Raw genomic sequence first — 23,422 nt, forward strand, 5'->3', positions numbered from 1 at the left:
AGAGAAAATCTGCAAAATCCCAGGGAGTCAGTGGTGTGCAGTCCTCTTGATTCCCTGAGGCTCTTCACTAACACTACTCTGTTGGGATCATTTAACAGTCAAATATCCACAAACAGAAGAAAGCTGCTTTCAAAGACAGGAAATGTCAAAGAAAAAAAGCCTCCAAAACAAAACCATGATGTTTTAACTCATGGATGGAAGAACCTAGCAGAATTCCACCTCTTTGCCCAAGCTTCATCACAGCATCTAATGTAACTTTTCTTTTTTAGATAAAATCAATCAGATGAGGTAATAAAAATAGCCAGTAGCTCTCACAGTAGCAACTGTTCCTCCTGCTGACTCTCCTCTAATTAAGATCAGCTTTTTTGCATTTCTCCTACTAGTTCTTTTGAGAAATAGCTGCTCTTATTTCAATTCTTATGATGAGATTTTTCTTAAAGGTAATTTCTCTGACTGCACATGGCGTTACATGTACCAGATGGCAATATCCTAAATCAAGTTATTAAATCTATTCCCTCTATACCCCAAACACACAGTAAATCAACGTGTGCTAATGTTTTAATGAATACACACACAGTTTGGGTTTACTTCAAATCCCACTCATGTGAATGACAGCCTTGCCACCGATTTGAAAAGGAATAAAGTAAGCCTCATACCTCAAGTTAACTGAATCGCAGAGACTAGGTCTACTCCTTTAAATATGTCCTTTCTTGAGAATATATTCTTTCTTTATAAGTCAAACAATAGCATTCTACTGTAGCCATGCCACATCCTAAATGCTTGTCAAAAATCAGCACTCTATATTGTCCTTTCATTATATTCACATAAGGAAAAAAAAAAAAAAGTTCTTTTTCCAAGGAAGGCATGTGCCAAGTATTAGTGAAAGAATTAAAAGAATGAAAGAACAAGCAAAATTAACAATAAATACCACATTATCAACAAAATATTCACTGAAGGTTACTGTATAGCATTTTTTAAATACTTGGATACCAAAAATCAAACTTCCCCCGAATCATTTGTCAGCTGGGTGAGGAGTATTAAAAACATCTCCCTTATTTCCACAGTGAACGACCTAAACGTATCCTATGGGATCTACAGTCTTCCAGCAGTAGCTATATGGAGGCTCCAAGTTTTCATTACACCATTGGAATGCTTCGTCCAGTGTCACATTCTGCTGCTGAAGGAGCACCAGATCAAGCTGTCTCCTCAAGCTACACCTCAAACAGGAGGCAGTTACGAAGGGCTGTGGAAAACCAGTAAAAATTACAATCTCTGATCCCTCCAAGCGTCAAAAAAGGTAAACGCTCATGAGTCCCCGGCCACACAACATAAACACTGTTGCTTTATCACTAATGCCTGCGAGCCAGCTGCCCAGCAGAAGGGTTCCTTCCCATTGCCCCCCAGTCTGGCCAGCAGTTGTACCACAGTCTCACACCCTGGGCAGCTCCTGAGGCTCCCTATCACTCCTACTTGATGCAATGTGTTACTTACTCCAAGTGGTTGTAAACCACAGGTATAATGCACACATTACACTTCCTCAGATTCAGCAAGAAGTGACTTTTTTTTTTTTAATTATATAAATGGCCATTTGGAACCTGAGCTGCAGCTTTTCTCCAGAGCTGGCAAGAATAAAACTGGGAAGAATTAGGATGAAATAAAAACTGGTTAACTAAAACAAGCAAAGTACAACCATGAACTGTGACCTTTATACCAACATCTCCTTGTGACTGAAACTTTTTACTCATAATATCTAGAATATCTCTGCTGCTTGGTTGACCCCAAAAATCAGATAACAGCAAAAACTAAACTGAAGCTTTTAAATATCAAAATAACTGCCTCCTGTCAAAATATCACTCCCTGTAAAAATGCACACTTTTAGTATTACTGCAACATTTGGAAAAGGTCCAACTAAATTGCTATAAAACCACATCTAACAGGAAATGAGCCTATGTTATCTTGTGCTGCTCTGCCCTAACAGGCTCCAGGCAGCTTATCCTAGCTATGCAACGTTCTATTGACTATTATTAGGAAGCACAAAAATCCAGTCAGAACAAAGAACAAAACAGTTGGTAATGGATTTTTTTTTTTTTCCTCACCACAAGTTTTAGGGATACAAGGTTCAGGAAAAGCAAACAGAAGGCATTTCAGTTAAGATACATATAGAGATACACACACATACTTGTTTTGCAGCCTTTTTAATCCCCTGGTGCCAGAGATACCATTCTCCTGTTACAGCTGATTTTTGCATGTTATTAAAAAACATGCTCTGGAACAGCAGGACTAAACTCCTGGTTTATTCATATGTGAATTTCTTTTTTTTTTTCCCCCTCATTATGTGCAACTTCACATAACCATTTCTACAGCTATTTTTGGCAAGGGTGGCCATCACAATTGCAGCTTCTCAAGAACAGTACCTTTGTCATACCCATTTGTCCAGGAGTCTTACAATTTCTGAAGAAATACGATTTTTATGAAGCAGCAATTATATTCATGCTAGGTATGCACCAACATTGTGAAAAGTCAACTACCAAGTAATATGTCTGACATCACACCAAAAATAAGGAAAATAGAGGAAAAAAAAGAAATCGGTTGCAGGGCTGCTAAGCCAGTTTCACTGACTTCCCTGTTCTAATCCCTGGGAAAATCCTTCCAGAAAAGATGTTATGTGGGTGTGCTTGAAAACATCCGAGACTCTCAAGGAGCACTGAAACATTTCTAAAAGTGGTAACTGACAGTTTCACAGTCACCTATCCAAATTTAAATGGTAAACAGAACAATCCTCTCTCAAACACATGAGGGCCAAGCTATCATACCTCTCCTTGAGCTTCAGGGACTGTAATTTAAAAGTGGGACAAGATGAAAACATCTCCCCTTTATTCTACTGTACCAGACATCTCCTGCTGGTTTCCTGCTAACAGAGCTCTTCCCCTATCCTCTCAGGGACATTACATTAGTCACACATTTTCCCTAGATCCTGGGCCATTGGAACAAAAATACACAAGGCAATACATTCATTTACAAGAAAGGCCTTACTGTTCCCTTTCATTTTGTGTGAAGGCCTAACCAATCATTTACCCCACTTTCATTACAGAAAGGTGAGACATTTTTAGTCTAGCCCATCATTAACAGCATTCTGGGAGTCTCTGAAAAGCAGTTTTTGGTTAAGAGTTATACAGAAACCCTATATGGAACTCTTTGCTTCCTTTTTTTTTTAATTAAAAAAAAAATAATATGCAACTTCAAATTAGGGCCAAAGCTTGCACTGGCTTTGAAGCCATCTTTAGGAACTATCACTTACAGTAGATAACTGCATCCTTTCCCAAGAAACGTGTTTTGTACTGGCATAGGTCAGTACTTAATCCACAGATTTCACAGTTAAATAAAAAGGAAAGCCAGGAATACTGCAGGTTTAACACTGTGGGAAATAAAACATGAACAATTTCTAAAATTAAATACCTCATATGCCCCTTAAAAAAGTTTATTCAAATATATGAAATTGCAAAGTAAACACAGCGCACCTCAGGATATCTGCAGACCACTAACAGCTTCAAAATTCTATCTGAGCACATATGGCTACCAGTAAGTCCCAAAGTGAAGCCAAGAACAACCTAACAAGCCAGATATATATTTCTGACATGACTGGCCCTGCTGCTCCAGCACAAATCACATTGAGAAAGCAGTGTTCTCACAGCCTGCCTCCCTTGAACTTGGGAATCAAACAGGGAAGGTAAATTTGTAAGGTCAGACTCAGAAACCAGAGGGATGTCAAGGTGCAGAAACCTACAGTTTAATGACTGGCAATCACAGATAGACTACTGGGATCTGCACTGCATTAGGACTAACAAGCTCCAGGACTCAACTTCCAGAAATATACACACACACTCTTTATAAATACATGTATTTTCATAGCTGTAGCTATGGGTTTCTTAAATGAGCATCAGTTTTCAAATACCTCCTTTTCAATAGAGTACTTTTTAAAACACTGAAGAACACTGTACAAAAAAAGGCAACAGAAAACCCACATAGAGATAAATGGTGTGTGAAAAAAATATGACAGACAAGTAAAGGCAGCAAGGAAAATACCACTGATAGATGGAGAAATGGTAAGATGTGAGCCTGGTACCTAGCAACAAAGTGATATACACAGATTTGCTGCTAGGTTTTCCAAAATTCTGCATCTAACTCTGTAAAAGACAGGAGAGTGTTAAATGATTCAAGTGGAAAACAAAATAAACAACATTAAACAGAACAAAAGTTTGGAATGCCTGGAATTCCACTAGGACACAGAAATCATACTTACATTATTCTTCTGGCAAATAATTTCCTGGAATAAAAAAGAAAAAAAAAAAAATAATGTTGCTAGTACTGAACAACTAGTAGGAAAGATACCTGATCAGTATGACTTGCTAATGTTAATGTTTACAGACACATGACATGAAAGGCTGTCTGGTAGATGTTTTCTATGACTATCAAATCAATATAAATCAAGTACTGTCTCAGGAGAGACAAAATGAGTATGGAACCAAGTACATACATACATCCTATATATACAAACATACACAGGAGCATATGTAGTGTGTGCATCTGTACATACAATGTACACATACACACATGCACATACACTTTCCTATATAAATTCTCCTAGAGGGATGCCATCCAAAAGTTGACTATTAACGCATATGCAGTCATATTTGAAAAACTAAATATTTAAAGTAACATACTGCTCCCAGCAGAAGAAACTGTGAAGAATAGTAAAAGCAGCATTTCTGTGAGGTTTTAAAATATTCCAAAACTGGTTGAAATTCACACTGGTATAACAAGTCTGAGGCAAAGAATGTATCTTGACATTGTAAATGTAAAGTTTCAAAGAACAAGAAGCTAGAGCACACAGATGGAAAGAATTCTTGCAATCTAATCCAGGTGGTTCAGGCCAAGCATGAGCCACTTGTGGACAATGACCTTGCTTTTGGGAAAATTTGTCAGTAAGTTCTGATCCCAGCAACTGATAACACTGCAAGATTTTTCAGACAGCTACACTACACCTTGGCCACTGGGACCACTAAGGAGCTTCACCTGCTCCACAGCATCGAAAACAGTGTCAAACTAAGGCACCTCATACTTGCCATGTTTCTTAAGTTAGACTTCCATAAAATTGCTCTTCCCCCTGCTGAGGGGACATATTTCACATACATATTTCACTGCTAGCTTTCCAAGTATGAGACATAAATATGTTGATATACAAAAATATACAAAATTACACATGTACACAGAGAATCATAGAACGGTTTAGGGTGGAAGGGAACTCTGCAGATCATCTAGTTGAACTCCCTGGCATGAGCAGGGACACTGTTCACTAGATCAAAGGTTGTTCACTAGGTTGTTCAAAGCCCTGTCTATCCCGACCTGAACGTTCATGTAGAGGAATATTTCACCAGCAAAAATTTACCAAAGTTGCTCTGTAGCCCAGTTAAATCATGTGCTGTAGTTTCATATTTCCACAATCATTTTCAGGTTTTGAATTCACCACCTTCTATACAGGATTAAAACAGCACACACTCTCCTGCATTGCTTCTACTCTTAACAAATACAGGACTGTAACAAATACAACAACAAACGCTGCCTCACAAGATGCCCAGACATGTCCACAACATGTCCTAAATAATATGGTAAAGCTCTTGGTTTCTGAAGGCGTTCCTGCAAACTATCAAAAACAGAAACATGGGCCCAGCTCAAAGTTCAAGGGACACTTTCAGTGGGCATTGTAACTGGTGGTAAATGGAACATTTCTTGTGCAGAATTTGGCTTCCACTGATGTCAGTAGGAATCCTGCACATAACCCATTTGCAAAGTTCAGCTCCTAAACTAGTAAAAAGTTCTCCCAAGTGACCAAGGAAGCCTGGTGCCTCACTTTAGGTGATTTGCAGTGGGAGTTAGGTATTTGGCTCCTTACCCAGTACAACAAAATTCTGCTCTGCTTATACTGTAGATCATTGTATTTGCATAACTGAATTCAAACCACAGATAGTAGTTTTTGCAATTAGCAGTTTTATTTTTAGGGTTTTTTTGTCTGTATACTCTTTGTGTTGTAAAAAGAAAGGAAAATGGATTGTAACCTGTCCAACTGGCCAAGAAAATCTGAAGGGAACAGCAGGAGGAAGACACTGTTTTACTCAAGGTATGTCCCTCCCAATAGAGGGTCAAGCTGCAACTAACAGGACAGAATCAAACCCAAATACCCTGCACTAACCAGAAGCAGTGGAAGCAAGACCTTCATGAGAGGCAGCTGTGCCCAGACTGCAGCCTGACTCAAACTGCTTACTGAAATGCTTCTTTTCAGCATGCACGGAAGTGCAACAGCACAAACCACCTCCTGGGTCAGAGCCAGTAAATCTGAGGAAGGGGAAGAAATCAAAGGCACTGCCATCCAAGTTGTCCGCCCTCCCCCGTGCCTATGAAAGTTACTAAACCTTTAGTAGAGTTAGCAGGAGGAAGCAAGTATCAACTCTTTGGCTGACACAGTTCACAGATTATCTTAAACCACCATCTTGCCTTAAATCAACCTACCATACCATGAACTGTGGCCCTGAGGACCAGGCACAAGTTTTGTTTTTACAAACTCTAATATGCTTCTGGCAATCTCCAGCACAGCAATCCTGCAGGTACCTGATGTAAACACCTGTAACTCAGCAAGACATAGAGGCCATCTAGGGCCCCATCAGGTTTGACCAGAAAACTGTGACTTTACACAGGAGCTAAAGTTTAAGGATTATTTTGCTGGCCCCTGCACATTACCATTCTTATCTGCTTGTTATTACTTTAACAATTTACCCCAAACATCAGTAATTCCCTTGAAGGACAAAATCATGTATTTTAGCCATTAAAACCATGTATTTTTATCATTAAAAATCATGTATTTTTAGCCATTAATCATGTATTTTAGCCACAGAAACCCATTAATTTTTCAACTGCAATTTGTCAAACTTCTGTCTCCATAAAGAGGCATTTAACACCTAGGCGTTTAGTAGACTGCAACAAAGTAATTTAGATCCTTCTCTTAGGAAAATTGAACTGAGCTTTTCAGTATTTCACTGCAGACATGTTTTCCATCTCTCTGAGAATTTTTGCTATTATTTTGTGAAGTGGCATCTCTGTTTCCTAATCAGGAGTTGTACCAGCTATGGACTTCCCCCCAACACACCCCATTTTTCCATTCAAAGCTACCTTCAGTGACTGCAGAGTCTCCACATTTGTATCACAGTAGAGGATGATGTTGTTAGCCATGCTGAAGCTCTCCCTGACTCCCAGGTGGTAGAAGAGGGAAGGCTGACGGAAGGCATCACTCATCTCTACGACAGCAATATCTGCAGAAAGAAATGAAAAATCGTCAATGCCACACAGCCAAATTCTTCTACACCATGTCTCCTCATATAATTTGCTTTGATAAGAAGACCCAGTTTTAACTAGGGAATAAGAGATCTAAAGGGATTTCCCCATTTTAGTTATGTCCAAATTTCTAATTGAGTCAGCAGCATGTGGTCTATTTTTTTCTCTTTTCTTTTTCTTCCTTCCTTGCCCCTTTTTTTCTTTAAAAGAGACATCTATTTCCTCAGTTAGAAGTATCAGTACTCATAAAAGGCAAAAAGTTCATTTGAGGAATAAAATCTGTTTGATTAATCTACACAGGATGATTGATAATCTTATGGAGAAAAAAGCAAAAGTTATACTGGATTTCGCCCTCTGTGAAAGTTGCAATAATAAATCACGCCATGTATTTACTGGCCTATTAATTTTTTAGATTCTGTATTAGAACTTAGAAAACAGGTGTAAATTGAAAGGCAAAAGTAAAGTTCAAATATAAACTACAATTCAGATGTATCTTGATTCATATAGAAAGACTAGAGAGGACTAAGTACAGCAGAAGAGAAGGAAAGAGGGGGTTAAGTAAAGCTATAGAAAACCCCATTCATGTAACAGTTCCACTGTACAGAGGATCCTGTTCATGAATAAAGTTAAGCACATGCACAAATGCTTACACAGAGAACATAGTTCACAATCTCTCTTAAAAACGTGTGTTTGACTTGCCCAGATTCACACCAAAGTAAAACAAGAGGCAATTACAAAGCATCAGCAGAAATAGTTAAGGCTTCTATTAGAACAGGTAGCATATTTCCACTGCAAAAGGCTTGTGAGATCAAAACAGCAAAACAAGAAAACTGACTCATTTCCACCTCTCCTGCAAACACCCTTCTGTCTCATAACCCAATTCTATTTTCCCTTTTCTTTCAGAATTTTTCTTCCCTCCCCCTGAGAAATGGACTTCTGTTAAGAGTAGAACAAAAACAAGTAGCCTGGACTCCAATGCTTCTCCCTACTTTCCTCTTCCTCTGGATGCTTTTATGACAGAAAAAAAAAAAAAAAAAAAAAAAAAAAAAACCAGATCAAGACAAGCTCTATAGGCAGAGAAACTTGAGGGTACGTAAGCTTCTTGCTTTAATGGATCTAATAAAGAAATTCTGCCTCTGACCACAACGTTTCGCCTTGCCTACTCACTTAGCTCAGCAAGACTGTAATGAAGATATTTAATAACAGATAAGCCTTATGGCTATGCTCTCAACTGGAAAGGCAGCAAGGGTGTCTCTACAACTTGTTGAAGAGCCTTTGAGATATCTACTCTTCAGTTGTACTTTATTGTAACTGGCCTACAGGCTTATGAAATTATTAAAAAGCTGAAAAAAGTACAGATACACACAGAGGGATGAACAGACAATGTTTGCCTGTATCAGCATAGGCTGTTCAAGAAACAAGATTAAAAGAGAGGAAACTAAAACTGTATAAAAAAGGGAATTCTTTTTTCCAAGTTTCAAAATTTGTGTTCTAGGAATCCCCTTCTGTCTAATTTCACATAAATATTTGCAGAGTGTATTCCATCAAATACAGTTTATTGAAGCATAAAAAGGCAGTACAATGCCAAAACCATACATATGCTTACTTTCATTAACTTTAGGAAAATGAGACATCATAAAGGCCAAAAAATAATGACAATACTGCTATTATATTTTGTTTGGGTGAGATTAGGGCTTGTTTTTTTTCTTTAGGAAGTTGCCACAATACAAGTTCTATTTTTAACTACTCTTATTCATATAAAAGTCTAATTTGAGCAACTCTAAGTCTATCATACATTTCTGCTATACTGAGCAGGAGGAAAAATTGCCCAACTTGCCATGATATAGTTCTCAAATCTTGCAAGACAACTTGCTCTCACTAGAGTTGCAAAACTGAGATTAAAAGTGAGATGGTACTTTTCTGACAGACCCATTTCTGGCTATCTTCTTTAACGTCAGGAGAGAAACTCCTCTGACCAAAGGAGGCATCAGTCTATGGAGCTTGAGTTAGAAGTTCAGAAGCCAAAGCAGCAAACGGAAGCTCATAAAACAAAAGGGTAGTGGTAATAATTCTTATAAAACACCTGGAATGTACTGTCAAGTGCACTATAAAGCAGCTAAACACTGTATTCAATTACAGAAGTCAAGGGAATGACAATTCACTCCAAATGCTCTTACTCATCTTACATGTTGCAGCAGAGAAAGTCTGTTCATGCTCCAGCAGCCTAATGCGCAGGGTCAGCATGGAAACATTGGGAAAAACAGGAGCAAATACAGGGAAGTGGGACAAGTACAATTCTTGCAACCCCACAGGCTGCAGCAAAGAATAAATTTTCTCTCTTACTTTGATCTTGGGCACAAGGTTAAATTTTACTTTCTCTACCTCATGAGAGTGGACCTGGCTACAGATCAATGGCAGTATTTAAAGGGATAAACAAGGATAGTATGATCTTTGCCTTTGCTAGCCATCTTTGACATTAAAACAAACAAAAAAAAAATCTTATTTAAGCTAAAGTGTCTTAGAACAAAACTTACGGTAAATTGTGTCTTGATAGTTTATGAACAATAAAGTAAGTCTAGCCATAATCTTCTCTCCCATCTCCTTAAGCAACCAACTGGTGTGCCTACACAGATGTGACCAAAGATTATCATACGCATGAGACTAGTGATTAGCTCTGGCCCAGGTTACAGAAGCAGCATGAACAGAGCCACAGGTAGTTCCGTGAGCTCTTGGTGTCCATTGCTTGGTAAACCACCCCAAGCTCTACCTGCCTGCTGACAGCAAACAAGCTGCCTATAATGATGCTTCCTGCCTACACACTGAGCTGCAGTCAGAGCAATCACCACAGAGCAGTCACACTGGTTTTAGGCTAACATCTATAGCAAAAATTGCTTGAAACACTGTTACACATTCAAGAGAACAAAATACCACTAGAGTGGGAATCAGCTTCTTATTACTCTGGGAAACCAGATTTATGTGATGGAATTGGAGGCAGTCAACTTGACCCTTCTTGCTTGAGAAGCACAGAAGGAGGACACATCTCTGAAGCTTTGCATCTATTACAACTGTGTTACCAAGAATTCCTACTTGCACTGTAAATCCACTTAGCTTTTCTTAAGCTACCTGTGCAAAGACTGAACTTCACATGCAAATTCTCTGCTAATTAACCTCTCCTAAGAAACGGTAAAAACTTAAGATTATACGTGAGAACATGGTCAAGAAGGGTAAGTGCCCATTAGTGGATATAAAGCCCTTTGCTCTTGGCTATTAGCAATGCCTTTAGTCACCAAGAAATCAATAAATGAAATACAGTGATCAAAGGTCATCTCCTACTCGCTGTTTAAAATATAACAGGGCAAAAAAGAATGTTTAAACAAATGCTCAGATATCACACACATACACCCTACTTTTTGATACTACCTGCTAACTACAGTGCTGCCAGGAAAAATAATGAATACAAACAAAGCAGCTATAAAACTAATGAATGTTTATGTTTGCTATTATCTTCTGATTAATTGCTATTAAACACATGGCTATTGCCTTACATTCATTGTCCCACAACTAATCAGGGCAAAAGGAAAGCCAACAACTGCAACTTCTGCGTCAGACTGGCATTTAGGGTTCTCTCCCACTTGGGGGTTAAAAGACACAGTAAGATACTCTTCTGACACAAACATACAGGGAAAAGGGCCTGTGACAAAATATATTTCAGTGAAAGTCTGAATACCAAATGTTTTTTCATACTGCAGTAGCAGCTCTGTCTAGCATTAGAACAAGCCTTTTGACAAGCCATGCTGACATTTACTATTGGGTAGGCTTTTGGAAATAAACAGACTATATCCTCATCTACTTTGTCGTGGTTCTCTGTGCTTGGCATGGACATCCGCTTTACCCAGAGACTTCCTGCAGGAGGTGGGAAACCTGCTTTGGAAATCCCAGCACCACGGCAGTACAGGTTGGTGTTTCTGGTTCAGTCCTGCAAACCACGGCGTGACTGACTTGTCAGCACCACTGGAATCAGACGTTTCCTGTCAAGAGCCTTTCACACGCCTCCAAGACTGGAAACAATTGATGGGAGCCACTGGGGTGTGAACACCTAAACCCAGGGGAACAGCTGACCTCCCAGGAAACCCGTCCAGTTGAGCTAGTCTGTTGGGAGAGGCTAACCAGGAAAAGAACTTTATAAAGGTGCCTGAGGCTTGGATATAGGGAAGAAAAAGTGGGTAATGACCATACAGACAATATAAGTATGCCATACACTAGAGGAAAAACACAGTATTTGTAGAAGTTCCAACTGATGTTGCAAAGTATGCTCAAAGGCATTAAGACAAGAGACACAAGCTCAGAGTCTGGTGTATGTTCCTTTCTGGATGCTGTGTAGCACAAAGACTGAAAATATTAGTGTACCTAATACTCACCCAAAAAGCAATAAGTTAGTTTGAAATACAGCAGTACCATGTAGCCCTGGTATTAGGTCCACTGCTCCCTGAATAGCTAAACTGAGTTGAACTCTAGATTTTTGAAGCAAACTTCTACACCTAGTCTCATAAGCAAAAGGTATGATGACTTCACTTCAGATAAAGTCTTTGAACACCTACCCATTACTGTTAGGGGTGGTCCTGACCCTCCCCCACCTTTGTATCAGATCTAGTGTGGTTAATAACCGATGAGACAACTGAGTAAGTCTGATGGTTTGGATGGGTGGAGTGAGTGCACAATCAGTTGCCTCCTGTATCAGTTAGATGATCTCACTTCTCACCCACAAAATCACTAGGTCCTATACAAAGAAGGCACCAGACGCCATAATATCTGCATGGATGCAAGTGAATACTTCCCAACATCTGCCTGAGATTCAGAATCATGTACTGTTCCAGTGAGAAAGGAAACTTTACCCTCCACAAAAATATGGATGCAACACCTACCTGTTAGGAACCCCAGATGTAACATCATGACACGAGGAAAAGTTCCTTTAGGCACAACACAGAAACTGAAACACACACAGACACCAATCCACCTCATTACAGAAAAATTAAGTATCTATACACATACTGGCAGACCCTGTATGTGACTCAATTTAGATCTCTGGGAATCTGCTCACTAACAAAAATAAGGCTCAAGGGTGACAGTGTGGCAGAGAAGCAGATAAGCCATCCCTTCACAAATTTGAAACTGGAATCACAAGAAAGTTCACAACTGTCAGATTACAATGTTCTGGAGCACTTCCCCAAATGTTTAACTGATTGGTGGCATTTACTCTGCTGTCACATAAGAGCACAGAGAAACTTGCACGCTCTCCCGCAATACATGGAGATGCTTCTTAGAAAAAAAGAGTGTGAATCAATTCCTGCCAACTTTTGTAGCTAATTAGCTCAGATCATTCTCATAAAAACAGGTGAAGACTTCACCAAGCAGAACCATCCAGAAAAAGAGGAGAAAAAAAACCCAATTGATTGTTTGGGGTATTTTTCATAACAACAGTATTCTAGACTGAGAGCCTCTGAGTAAAACCCTGGCCTTGTTGACTGCACTACGTGTCAAGGATGCGAGGGGAAAAGAAGTTTTTGCTTCTGTAATCCAAGGCTGACAGGAGAGCAAAGCAGAGGACACTTACCAAAATAAAACAGCAGAAGTTGGCAACTAACTGCTAATACAAAGCAAGTTCATACAGGTGTTAGAAAAGAAATTAGAGGGGAGGAAAAAAAATATAGATGACAGACATAAAAGGGGAATGTGCAGGAATTAATGCAGCAAACTACATGGCAAAATCTAAAACAACTGTACCAATGATCTGAAGACAACTGGAACAATATAGAAAAGCTTTCTGCCAAAGAAAAAAAAAGCTTAAGATTCCAAAAATCCATTCTCTTGGCCCAAAACAAAGGACTGTGATGTTATCACATGATTCTAACCCCCAACAACTGAAAAAACCCACTCTCTGCTTGATGCATGTGGGAGGAACTCAGGATTAGGCAAGAATAAAAGATGACAAGGAAACAAAGCCCCATTTAAAAATAACCTCAATACATTCAGGCTCACTGCATCTGTATCATTCGCAGTGAAACAGGCTCCCTAGTGCAAGAACACCCAATACAGAATATTATCTCAAGTCCAAACTCTGCACCAGAAAAACTACTCTGAGCTCTACGAGGTACCTAAAGAGACTCAGCTAAAGGCTTGAGCACATGGCAGGGCTTGTAAGTGTTCGGACCTGTACCAAATGTTAATGCACTTTTAAACAACCTGCAAACACAACAGCAGAAAAGGTCAAAGAAAACAAGGCAAGCTATAGCAACTCAGTAGCTCTACATTTACAAGTTCTGTCCAGACAAGCTACATCACTGTGATTTTTTTTCAGTAAAGATCAAGCACTCCTTCGGCCTGGACAAGATGTAAAGCAGACAAAACCCTCACAGATAAATAAATAAACAAAAGATACAATGGTATCTGTGTGATTATTTTGGTTTATACTTTCATGTTATGCACCTTTAAGACATGAGATGAAGGAGTGATTATTCTCTGGAGAAGTGATTGAGATTATCCCAAGAAGAAAGTACTTGTGGGACCGCAGGTATGCCAACAGAAGAGCTCAGAGAAGAGTCCTATGAAAAGCAAACAGCCAGGCCTCAGAGAAGCTGGAAAGATTTCTTTAAGTCTAAGGGAACTGCAGAGAGTTTGTACAGCTCCAAAGATGCATTCCTTAAAACCAAAGCAGGAAACAATAATCCACCTCAATGACAGGATGGGCAGAAGGAAAGCTGATGAAAAGTTATTTTTATTTCTGTTTTTGTTTTGTTCATTTCTGCTTCAGTGGCCTGAAGTTTTCTCCACGTAAGAAGAGAAATATTCTGATTTTTATTCTAATAGAGTATGATTATTTTCATTTGTAACATGGTTATATATTTGGCTTCTTTGAGCAGCTCACTGTGACAAGACTATCTAGGCAGATTCAGCTCCAAGCTTCAAAAACTAACTCTGGGTTTGACTGCAGCATCTAGAGGGATCAGATCAAAGCGCTGTTTAGATCAACATCTCCCCTCTCTGACAGAAGCCAGCAGTCAATATTGCAGAGTTTATACAAATGGGGCAAAAATAGACTGATCTTTCCTAGCCAGCAATCCAGAGAAATTTTCAGAAAATTCCTCTGAGAATTTTCTAGAAAGCTGAATAGCAACAACTAACTTAGCACTTAACATTGAGTAAATAACTAGAGCTCCTTTTCTTCATACAGGTTACTTGCATTCACTATCACCAAGCTTCAGCTGTCCTTTACCTGCCCATTTGCCTGGCACCATAAGACTTTCTGCAGTTCCTTAGAGCCAATTCTTTATAGTTTCAACCTGCACACAAGCAAACTTTGTCATTGTGGTGCTCACCAGCAGGAAGTTTACAGATCAGCCAAGAATCCTCTGAAAAGCCCAAATGAAAAAAAGTACAGAGCAATCCTTTCACCAGCACTTTTTTCTACTAGTAACCCTGCTTCATTGCACAACGGATCTTCTGGTTCCATCCTTCTAAGAACCATTCACCTGAAGGGACTACAGATGTCTTCTCCAGTCATTTTCTCTCTTCAAGAGTCTTCTGTAAAGTATCCTGTCAAAAGCTTTTTGACAATATATTGTCTTAAATAGATCATTCCTATGCACAGGGTCACCGAAAGAAAAAGTGTGATTTCCCTCTACAAAAACCACACCTGTCACCTCTTTCCTACTGCCAGAATTTATCCGTGTCTCTATGTGATGTATTCTTTATTTATACTTTCAGCCCATTTGTCCTATTGGTATTGCATTATCATCTTCCTTCCCTATACTGCCAACAGCAACTACAGTCGGAAGTCATGCACCACAATTAACAGCTCAGCTTGTTTCAGTCAAAGCTCCTTGAGAACTTTTGAGTCATCATCACATAGGTCCTATGAGTTGTTACTGTTCATTCCATCAACCTTCTCCTGGCAATTTAAATCTGAGGCATGTCCTCAGCCTTATCCCTTTAAAGGGAGTCTTCTTAAGATTATAGCAGGAAAGCTTCATCTTTCAAGTCCTCTTTTTCCACCTTTACTGCATAGAATCCCTATTTTGCTCCCTGCTGGTGAGGCATTAAGAATGTTTGGGTTTTTTTTTTTTTTGTAGTGTATTTTCAGCAAGTATTGCTCAAACCGTTTTGGAAGCTGTCTTTCTAAGGCTTATATTTACTTTGTCATAACACATGGGGTTATTTAACCTGTCTCCTGATCTGGACAAAAGTTGTCCTTTCAAAGGGCATCATTCCATTCCTTCATTCTCTTGGCAATGCCACCTTCTGTGAGTTACTTTAAGATTTCTTTAAAAGAGTAGCACACATTTTCTGGACACAGTTTTCCTTAACATGTCTTTATGTTATCTGAATGCTTTTCCTCTTTTTAATTATTCCTCCCAATTTCTGACTCAGAAGATTGCTCATTTTTACACAGGTTCCAGTAGAAATGTGTTCTGCATCAACCCAAACTAAAAGACAGGCTGAGGCAGAGTATGTAGACCCTTTCTGAAGAAGGCAAGAGCCATGCCCACTAAGCTATTGAAAAAACTCCAGAAGTGTTTCTAACCTGAAAATGTAGAATTATTTCTTAGAACATTATTTTCAAATCATGGGAGTTAACATTTCCCAATCTAGTGATGCCAAAGATGGTTTGAACGTAGAAGATTCACGAGCAGTGAGCACAAACTGAAAAATAAGCACATGGTGTTTCAAGAATATGATGAACAGCAGCTGGAATGCCTGTACCAAATGGAGATCTTCCCAGGCTTCTGAAAATTTGGAAGCATTCTACAAGATGTAAGCAAACACATTTGTTAAATGTCTTCACTTAGTCAGGAAAATATTTCTATCCTAAGAAGCAAATACCTCGCATAAAAAAAATGCGGTATTTGAGAATTGTAGGGACCAAGTCTCATCATAACCAAAAGTACAAAATACATCTACCATCCCTGATTCTCACCACCTCTGCCTCCACAAAAATCTCTACCTTGTAGCATTGTCACTGCTGTGTCCAATGTTTCCCCAGGAAAACTGAAAAAACTAGGGATTAGGATTCTCACATGCCAAGTTTTCCGAGAGCAAACACCATAATTTCTGATGCACAAATCTTTCTTCATTAGGCTTGATCTGAAAAGGAGTACATTCTTAGTATCTCTACTGCAAAGTAATCATCACTATTCATACGCTGTTTAAAAATTGATTTAAGTCTCATCTAAAGTATCTGATCATTGAATCATAACACTTTTCTCTTTAAGATCATCAGGTCAAACCATGAACCCAGCACTGCTGGGTCACCACTAAACTACGTCCCTAAGCACTTTATCTAGATGCCTTTTAAGCATGTCCAGGGATGGTGACTCCACCCTTTCCCTGGGCAGCCTGTTCCAATGCCTTACAACCCTTTGGTGAAGAAATTTTTCCTAATATCCAACCTAAAACTCCTTTGGCTATTAAACTGGCAATATGCTTTGTTGCTTTAACTTAAGGCTGGATCCAGGACTCAGGAATTTAAACTGCTGATATGTACTTTTTGCAGTTTGCTTTTCAACATTTTAAGATGAACTCCAAGTTCTGTCAAAACCACACAATTTTTCCTTCTAGAATGAGAGTATTTACTCATGATTCACTGCCAAACTGCAGGGAAGTGTCCAAAGTCATACTTGCACTCCCCACTTGTATGTCAATACAGGTAGAATTTGTCTATGGCACCTATTTGGGAAGCACCCTGAAGGACATGACAGTAGTTTGTTCTGAAGTAAGAAGACTCACACCGTTCAGTAAATATGCATATTTATAACCCCCTATGCTTAAGGGTGCTGAAATAAAATGTAAAACTGTCTAGACAGCATAGAGGAAAGAAGAAAAAAAATATATGTATTTTGCACATACTAGCAGTCACAGAATGAATGAGCCAGCACTGCAGGCTACTGCAAAACAAAACAAAAACCTAAAAAACCCATATCCACACAAAATAAAAACCTCACAAAACAAAACCCAACACTCACATTGTGTAGTATGTGAAGGACGCATCAAAAGAAATACTGTCTGCAATCTGGGGCATAACTGAAGGAAAAAAGTCAAAATGGTAAAGTATCCACAAGAAAAACAACATGCGAGTGAGAAGATTTAAAGGATTATGGAGGAATGGCTAAACATGCTAGAGTTGCTTCATCTATGAGGGGAAATAAAAAAAATATTGCTGGATATATCATATGGTAACTCCATACTACATAAATAGTTGCTGCCAAGAAGAACAACTAAATTTCCCTGAGTTTGTGAACAGTAAATGACCAAGACAAAAAAAAAAAAAAAAGTCTACTTTATAACACAGAATAACTTGGAGGTTTTCTTTTTTTTTTTTTTATACAACTCCTAAATACATCTGCTTCCAAAGTAAAGGAGATTTAGAACAGATTTTAGGAAAAAACAGTCTGTCTTCAAAAGCAGCTGTGTCCTCAAAGGAAGCCTGAAGACTCTCTGCTACTGGAAATTTCCAGTAACATATTGGATTCCTTCAATCCAATGGAGGGCTGAGGGCATCAAAACCTGATCCATCTCTGGAATTTAAGGTGGATTAGGGACTCCATGGACTCCCTGGCAACCCCACATTCTTCTGCAATTTGTATTGCCATTTTTGTATTTGCAAGCCACGCTACTCTCATTTAACACAAACCATGCTGCACTGCTGCTTCTGACTTCATGTGATTAAGATGCTAACTTTGTCAGTTTTCTTCACGTTTAAAATGCATTCTTAATTTAATGATGCTTAAATCAAATAAAATAGCAATGCTTTTATGCCAGTATTTACACTGCAGGTATTCCAAAGAGTCTGTGTACACAGGTCTGATCCAGTGCATTTTGGTTATCAGAAAAGCTTTCATGAAATATGGACACTAATATTTACAATAAAGAAACAGACAAAAAACCCCAGCAGCCTGAAACCCTTTTTTATTTCTTCTGTACAAGAAACTGCTCTTATCTAGATCAGATTGATGAAAATGGGTCGAAAGCCCCTCTTTCAAATTTCTGTGAAACAGAAAGACAAAACGCAAAACTTGCTCAGACCACACTCAACCACGCTGTAACTTGTTTCAGCACACAAAGCAAACTGCACAAGAGTAAAACAAGGTGTCCCGTGGAAAGTGCTCCCTTTACTCCAGCACATTCTAGATGGTTCCAATGTACTTTCAGTGTTTTTGCACAAATTACGGTTTGGATAATACCACCTCACACACATCCCAAATAAAAGAAGTTCCTAGAGGCACCTTCTACAAAACCTTCCCCATGTGTCTTAAGTTACAGGTCATTCAACATGGTAGGTGATGTAAGGATGTCACCTCCAGCAGTACACCAGGTTAACCAAACTTCCTTCCACTTAAGTCAAAGGTAGTTAGAAGGGCAAAGGCATTAAGTTACTGATAAGAACTTTGAAAAACAAACAACCCCTTCCCACTGGCAGGAAATGGTTCTGGGGCAAATCCAGAGATTTATTGCCATTTAAAGAGCGATGACTAGTTTTTATCCTTTACTAACAGCAGCTGTATCAACCAGAAATTCTTTTTTACTGCTCTTATCCAACTCCAACATACTTACAGGTACCACTTTAACTGCAAAGAAAAAAACATACTTGTCAAACTCAACTGTTAGAAGTGTGTGCTAAAGCATCCCTAGGGATATCCCCCACTACAGAGCCTAGTCACTAAGAGGAAACAAAGCAAAGATGAGCTTCATTTCACCAGAACCCAAGTTGCTTCAAGTACCTATGAGGCCTCAAGCACATCCTAGGGAGGTCCTCTCAGATACACTCACCAGCGGATCCTAGTTCCACTCTTCCAGATTGTGCTCTACAGGTCTCAATTCCAGGTTGCTGGAATTCATGCTTAAAAAAACCCAGGAGCTTAAACTCTGAATTCCCTGGCTGCACTCTGAAGGTGACCCACAAATTAAAGATGCAGAGCTACTGGCAGCAAAAAGGATCTTGACAGGAGAGCTCCCAGAACCCTGCAGTGATGAAGCTAAGGAGGTCATACAGGTGGCTACATAACAGTGCACAGAAAACACATCCCAAAGCTAAACTGACATCACTCTTATGGACAGTTGTCCTGCTATTTCAGATGTCCGATCTTCGCCCAGCATAAACCAGGGTGCTTCTGTGAATCAGGTTATTTTAGCTGACCATTTGCCCCTACTCGGCATTAAATGATGATGCAGCCTTGTGCATCATCATTTGCATCTACTTCTGGAAAACATTTACAATTTAATTTTGTCTAGCAAATTAGAAAATTTACATCATCTGTCAATAATCTATTTCTGTTTGGTTGTAAAGGTAGCAGCATTAAGTCAGATGAAAAAGTCTACCTAGTTCAGTATCTTACCTCTACCACTGCCAGACTCAATTATTAGGGAAAAGCAATAGAGCAACTGCAGAGCCACCTGGTGTATCCTTAAAGCTTCTGGAAACTCAACACCCTGGAAAGCTCCCATGTGACTTCATATGTCCACCATGTGTAACAGGTATTGGCAAATGCATCCCTCACAAACTGTAGTCCTTTTGAAGACTATCGTGTAAGAAAAAGTGCTTCCTTTAGCTTCTTCTAAAGTTCCTTGCAGGTAATAGATGGAAAGTAAAAAAAAAAATAAATTATTTTTTCCTTAACAATTCCTTCCTTCTCATTCCTAATTTTAAATTATGTCACCTTTCCCTTTGCTTTCCTTCTGAAAAGACTGTATCTATTCAGTCTACATCTGCATGGAAACAATTCCATGAATGCAATCCTTTTTTCCTTTGTGTTTTCCATCAAGTTACAAATTCCATTTTTGAAATGAGGTGAGCAAAGATGCATGCAAAAATAAAGATATGACAGTACAGATTTATACAGCAAGTGATTTTTTTTAGTTTTTCCTCTATTTCTTCCCTAGTAATTTGTGACATTTTTATTCATTACTCTCATGAGGTTTTCAGAAATTTATTCACAATAGCTCTAATGTCTGTTAGAGGTCCTAACAGTCCTAATAGACTAATTCTAATAGATTAGAATATAAGCATGCCTAACAGTATTTAGTCCTTTTGTGTTTCTGTGTTCATTTGCTTTAAGAATCAGTCAAGTGATCACACTGACCAATATTTGTCAAAATAAAGCCACATAAATAACAATTTATCAGTTGCTTCATTGCTCAAAGGTTTCCAGGTAGCAAAGCATGTTCTTTCTCTAGAGACACAACAATAAATCCAACATCTCTAACATATTAATTTATTATGGATTATTGTCTACATGCAATGTCCTAAATATTCACTGCTTAAAATCAAAAGATTACTTCTAATTTTTCCTACTCATCTGCACCTTATAAAGGATATTTATGTCCTAGTTCAAAGAAATCCTTGATTTTTGATCCGTATGTCATGAGCATGAGTTTTGCATGCAGCCCTCCCTGGAGTTTAGCAGGAAATAATATGAATCCTTTGCACCACCTGCAGCACTCAGCCATAAAAATCAATTTACTTCAGTTAGCACAGGGAAAGTGCAGAGTAAACACTGTGGACCTGATTAAATTTAATTTGAAAGGCACCCTGCACTTCATCAAAACCACTTCATGTAAGTACTTCACAGAGACAATAAATTCTCAAATTTAAAGATGAGACTATAGATTGGAGTATTCAGAAATTGCAAAACCAGCCCTCCATCAGACCCTGACATATCACTAACGTGGCACCTGGCACTATTACTTGCCTTTTTCACAACAATTCACAAAAGATGTAGCTGGAACCAGTGTCCCGCTTTGCAAAGCGCTCCACAGTGTGGACAAGTCATCTTGCCCTGTAGACATAAAAGCCTCAATTCCTCTTAAAAAAATTCGAAGTGCCTTGTTAGAAGCTAGCAGGGACAAGGAATTTATCTCCAGCAGACAGAAGCAAAGTTGCAGCCTTGTATGCCACTGCAGATGTACAAGTTTCATTATAGTGCAAGTATCATTGCTAGCTTTATAAAAGACCTGAATGGCTGCCCTTTTGTAAACCTCATCTCTCACCAGTTCCTAAGGACAACAATTACAACAGTTTTGGATAAAATTAATGTTGCCTCATCTAGGTAAAACTGGAAAACCTGAAATTCTGAGAACATTAGGCTTACAAAACTTAAATTCATTTACTCATTCATTTTTCCTGCAAGTTGTGCTTCTGATCTAGCTTAATTCTGGCACACAGTGCACAATCCCTGGATGTTTGGAATTGGTGGCATAGCAGCTTTATTAGAACAAGAACATCTTCAAGTTCAAACAGATTCATCCAGGCTGCTTGATTCAGCTTAAGTTTATCTCCCTTTTACAGATCAAGTTTGAAAATAATTTCAAAATTTGAGACATGACTCTTTGCTTTAGCCAGGGCACAGATCCACAAATCCCATAGCTACCCCATATGTTTTAAGCCTATCAGGGTAAGAGTGAGAATATCAGTAAAAGGAAGAGGAGGAGACACGTGCCTTATTTTTGAGGAGGACTAAAATTTACACTAGTTCCTCTGCCAAAGTAACTGCATGTGTACACACAAGAAATACTATACTAAGTACAGCATTTAAATTCCTGTACCTTCACACTTGAATTTCCTGAGAAGCAACTATAAATTTGCTAACCAATAGAGAAAATATTACATACCTAAAATTACTACTGCTCACACCACCTGCCACTAAGGCAGCACTGACTAGCCAGCCTCACAAGTAACTGCACTGTTGCATCCCACAACAGAAAACGGATGTGACTCATCTGAGTCAAATTGTTAACGCTTGACATGATGGCTGCTAATTGCTACAAAACGAGATTAAACGTGTCTGATAAGCAGGTCCCCATTTGACTTTGTCAATGTTAACTCCAGGTGGCCTGCGATAGCTGCGAGTTCATTCTCACTGAAGTCAGTTTTACAGCAAAAAAAAAGAGTAATGTTGACTTAAAGTTGCTTGTTACTCTCTCTATGAATACACAAATGCTGAAACTTCACTTCAATCATGTTTCACTTTCAAATTAAATCATGTTTGCATATGATTTCAGTACCAAAACCTGCTTTTATTTTGCTAGAGCATTCATTTGGAATTACCACAATAGAATCTAATACCCAGCCACTGTTTAAAGAGTTTTTTTAATCTTTTCTTCTGATTTGATGTTAAGGATTAGAGGCGTTCTTGTCTCCTTAACAGAAACGAATCCTATCTAAATCACCAATGATCAGAGCAGCAGCACACCTTGTCTAGCAAGGACCTCACAAATTCAGAAAATACGAGTTCCCTCCTCAGCTCTAGCCACAGTCTACAGCAAAATCTCAGGTAAGTCTCTTTACTCTCTATCCTTCCGATTTCACCTGCCTTTAAAATTATGAACTTGCTATTAGTTCCTTTTAAAGTGGGATAGGATGTATAGATGAAATCCACAAAGTAAACATGTAACCCACAAACGGGAATGGCCAACACTGTAGCAAATAGAAGTAACTTCAAGACAAAACACTTGGAACATTGCAGGTGTTGGATTTGATTTGGAAGTATTTATATATAGACACTCACCAAACTAGCACAGTGCCCAACTCCACGCTTATTAAAAAAAAGGAATGAGTTTTTACAGTAGCAGTTTTGAAACAGAGTTAACACCATAGCTACAAATTAGGTGACACATTTTCAGTGTCTTGCATAGCACCATATTTATAAGTAAGACCAAGGACCAAAAGAATAGGAACGCAGTCAAACATTTTACTTGAGAAAACAGACTACAAACAAATCCATCATCTAGATTTTTCAAATCACAGCAGACAGCAGAAACTCACACTAGCTAGCCCACAACTGAACCAAGGAAATGACATTAGAAGCAGCTCATGAATTCATCAATTCCAAATTGCTAAATCAGTGGTCCAAAAGAAATTTTGATGACTGGAATATGTTAGTAAAGCCAAAACAGTAGGAATGACCTTTTACATATTTAACGGGCAATTTATTCAATCTTATATTTCTGCTCTTTCTCTACTGAAGGTACAGGTAGAAATGTTTTCATTCCA

The 23,422-nt window shown here is 38.7% G+C and overlaps 1 protein-coding gene across 1 annotated transcript in view; it reads right to left on the minus strand.

Moving 5' to 3' along the window:
* Window positions 1-7,371, minus strand: part of MAP3K5 (mitogen-activated protein kinase kinase kinase 5) — a 76,329-nt gene extending 68,958 nt beyond the window's left edge. Inside the window, exons 1-2 of the mRNA XM_008944657.1 lie at window positions 7,222-7,371; window positions 4,301-4,324 (exon numbers count right to left, since the gene is read on the minus strand). Coding sequence (XP_008942905.1) covers window positions 4,301-4,324; window positions 7,222-7,344 — 147 coding nt within the window. The 5' untranslated portion in view covers window positions 7,345-7,371. The remainder of the gene's footprint in view (window positions 1-4,300; window positions 4,325-7,221) is intronic.
* Between the last annotated feature and the right edge of the window lie 16,051 nt (window positions 7,372-23,422).

Source organism: Merops nubicus, unplaced genomic scaffold (assembly GCF_000691845.1).
Source record: "Merops nubicus isolate BGI_N331 unplaced genomic scaffold, ASM69184v1 scaffold1370, whole genome shotgun sequence".
NCBI lineage: Eukaryota > Metazoa > Chordata > Aves > Coraciiformes > Meropidae > Merops > Merops nubicus.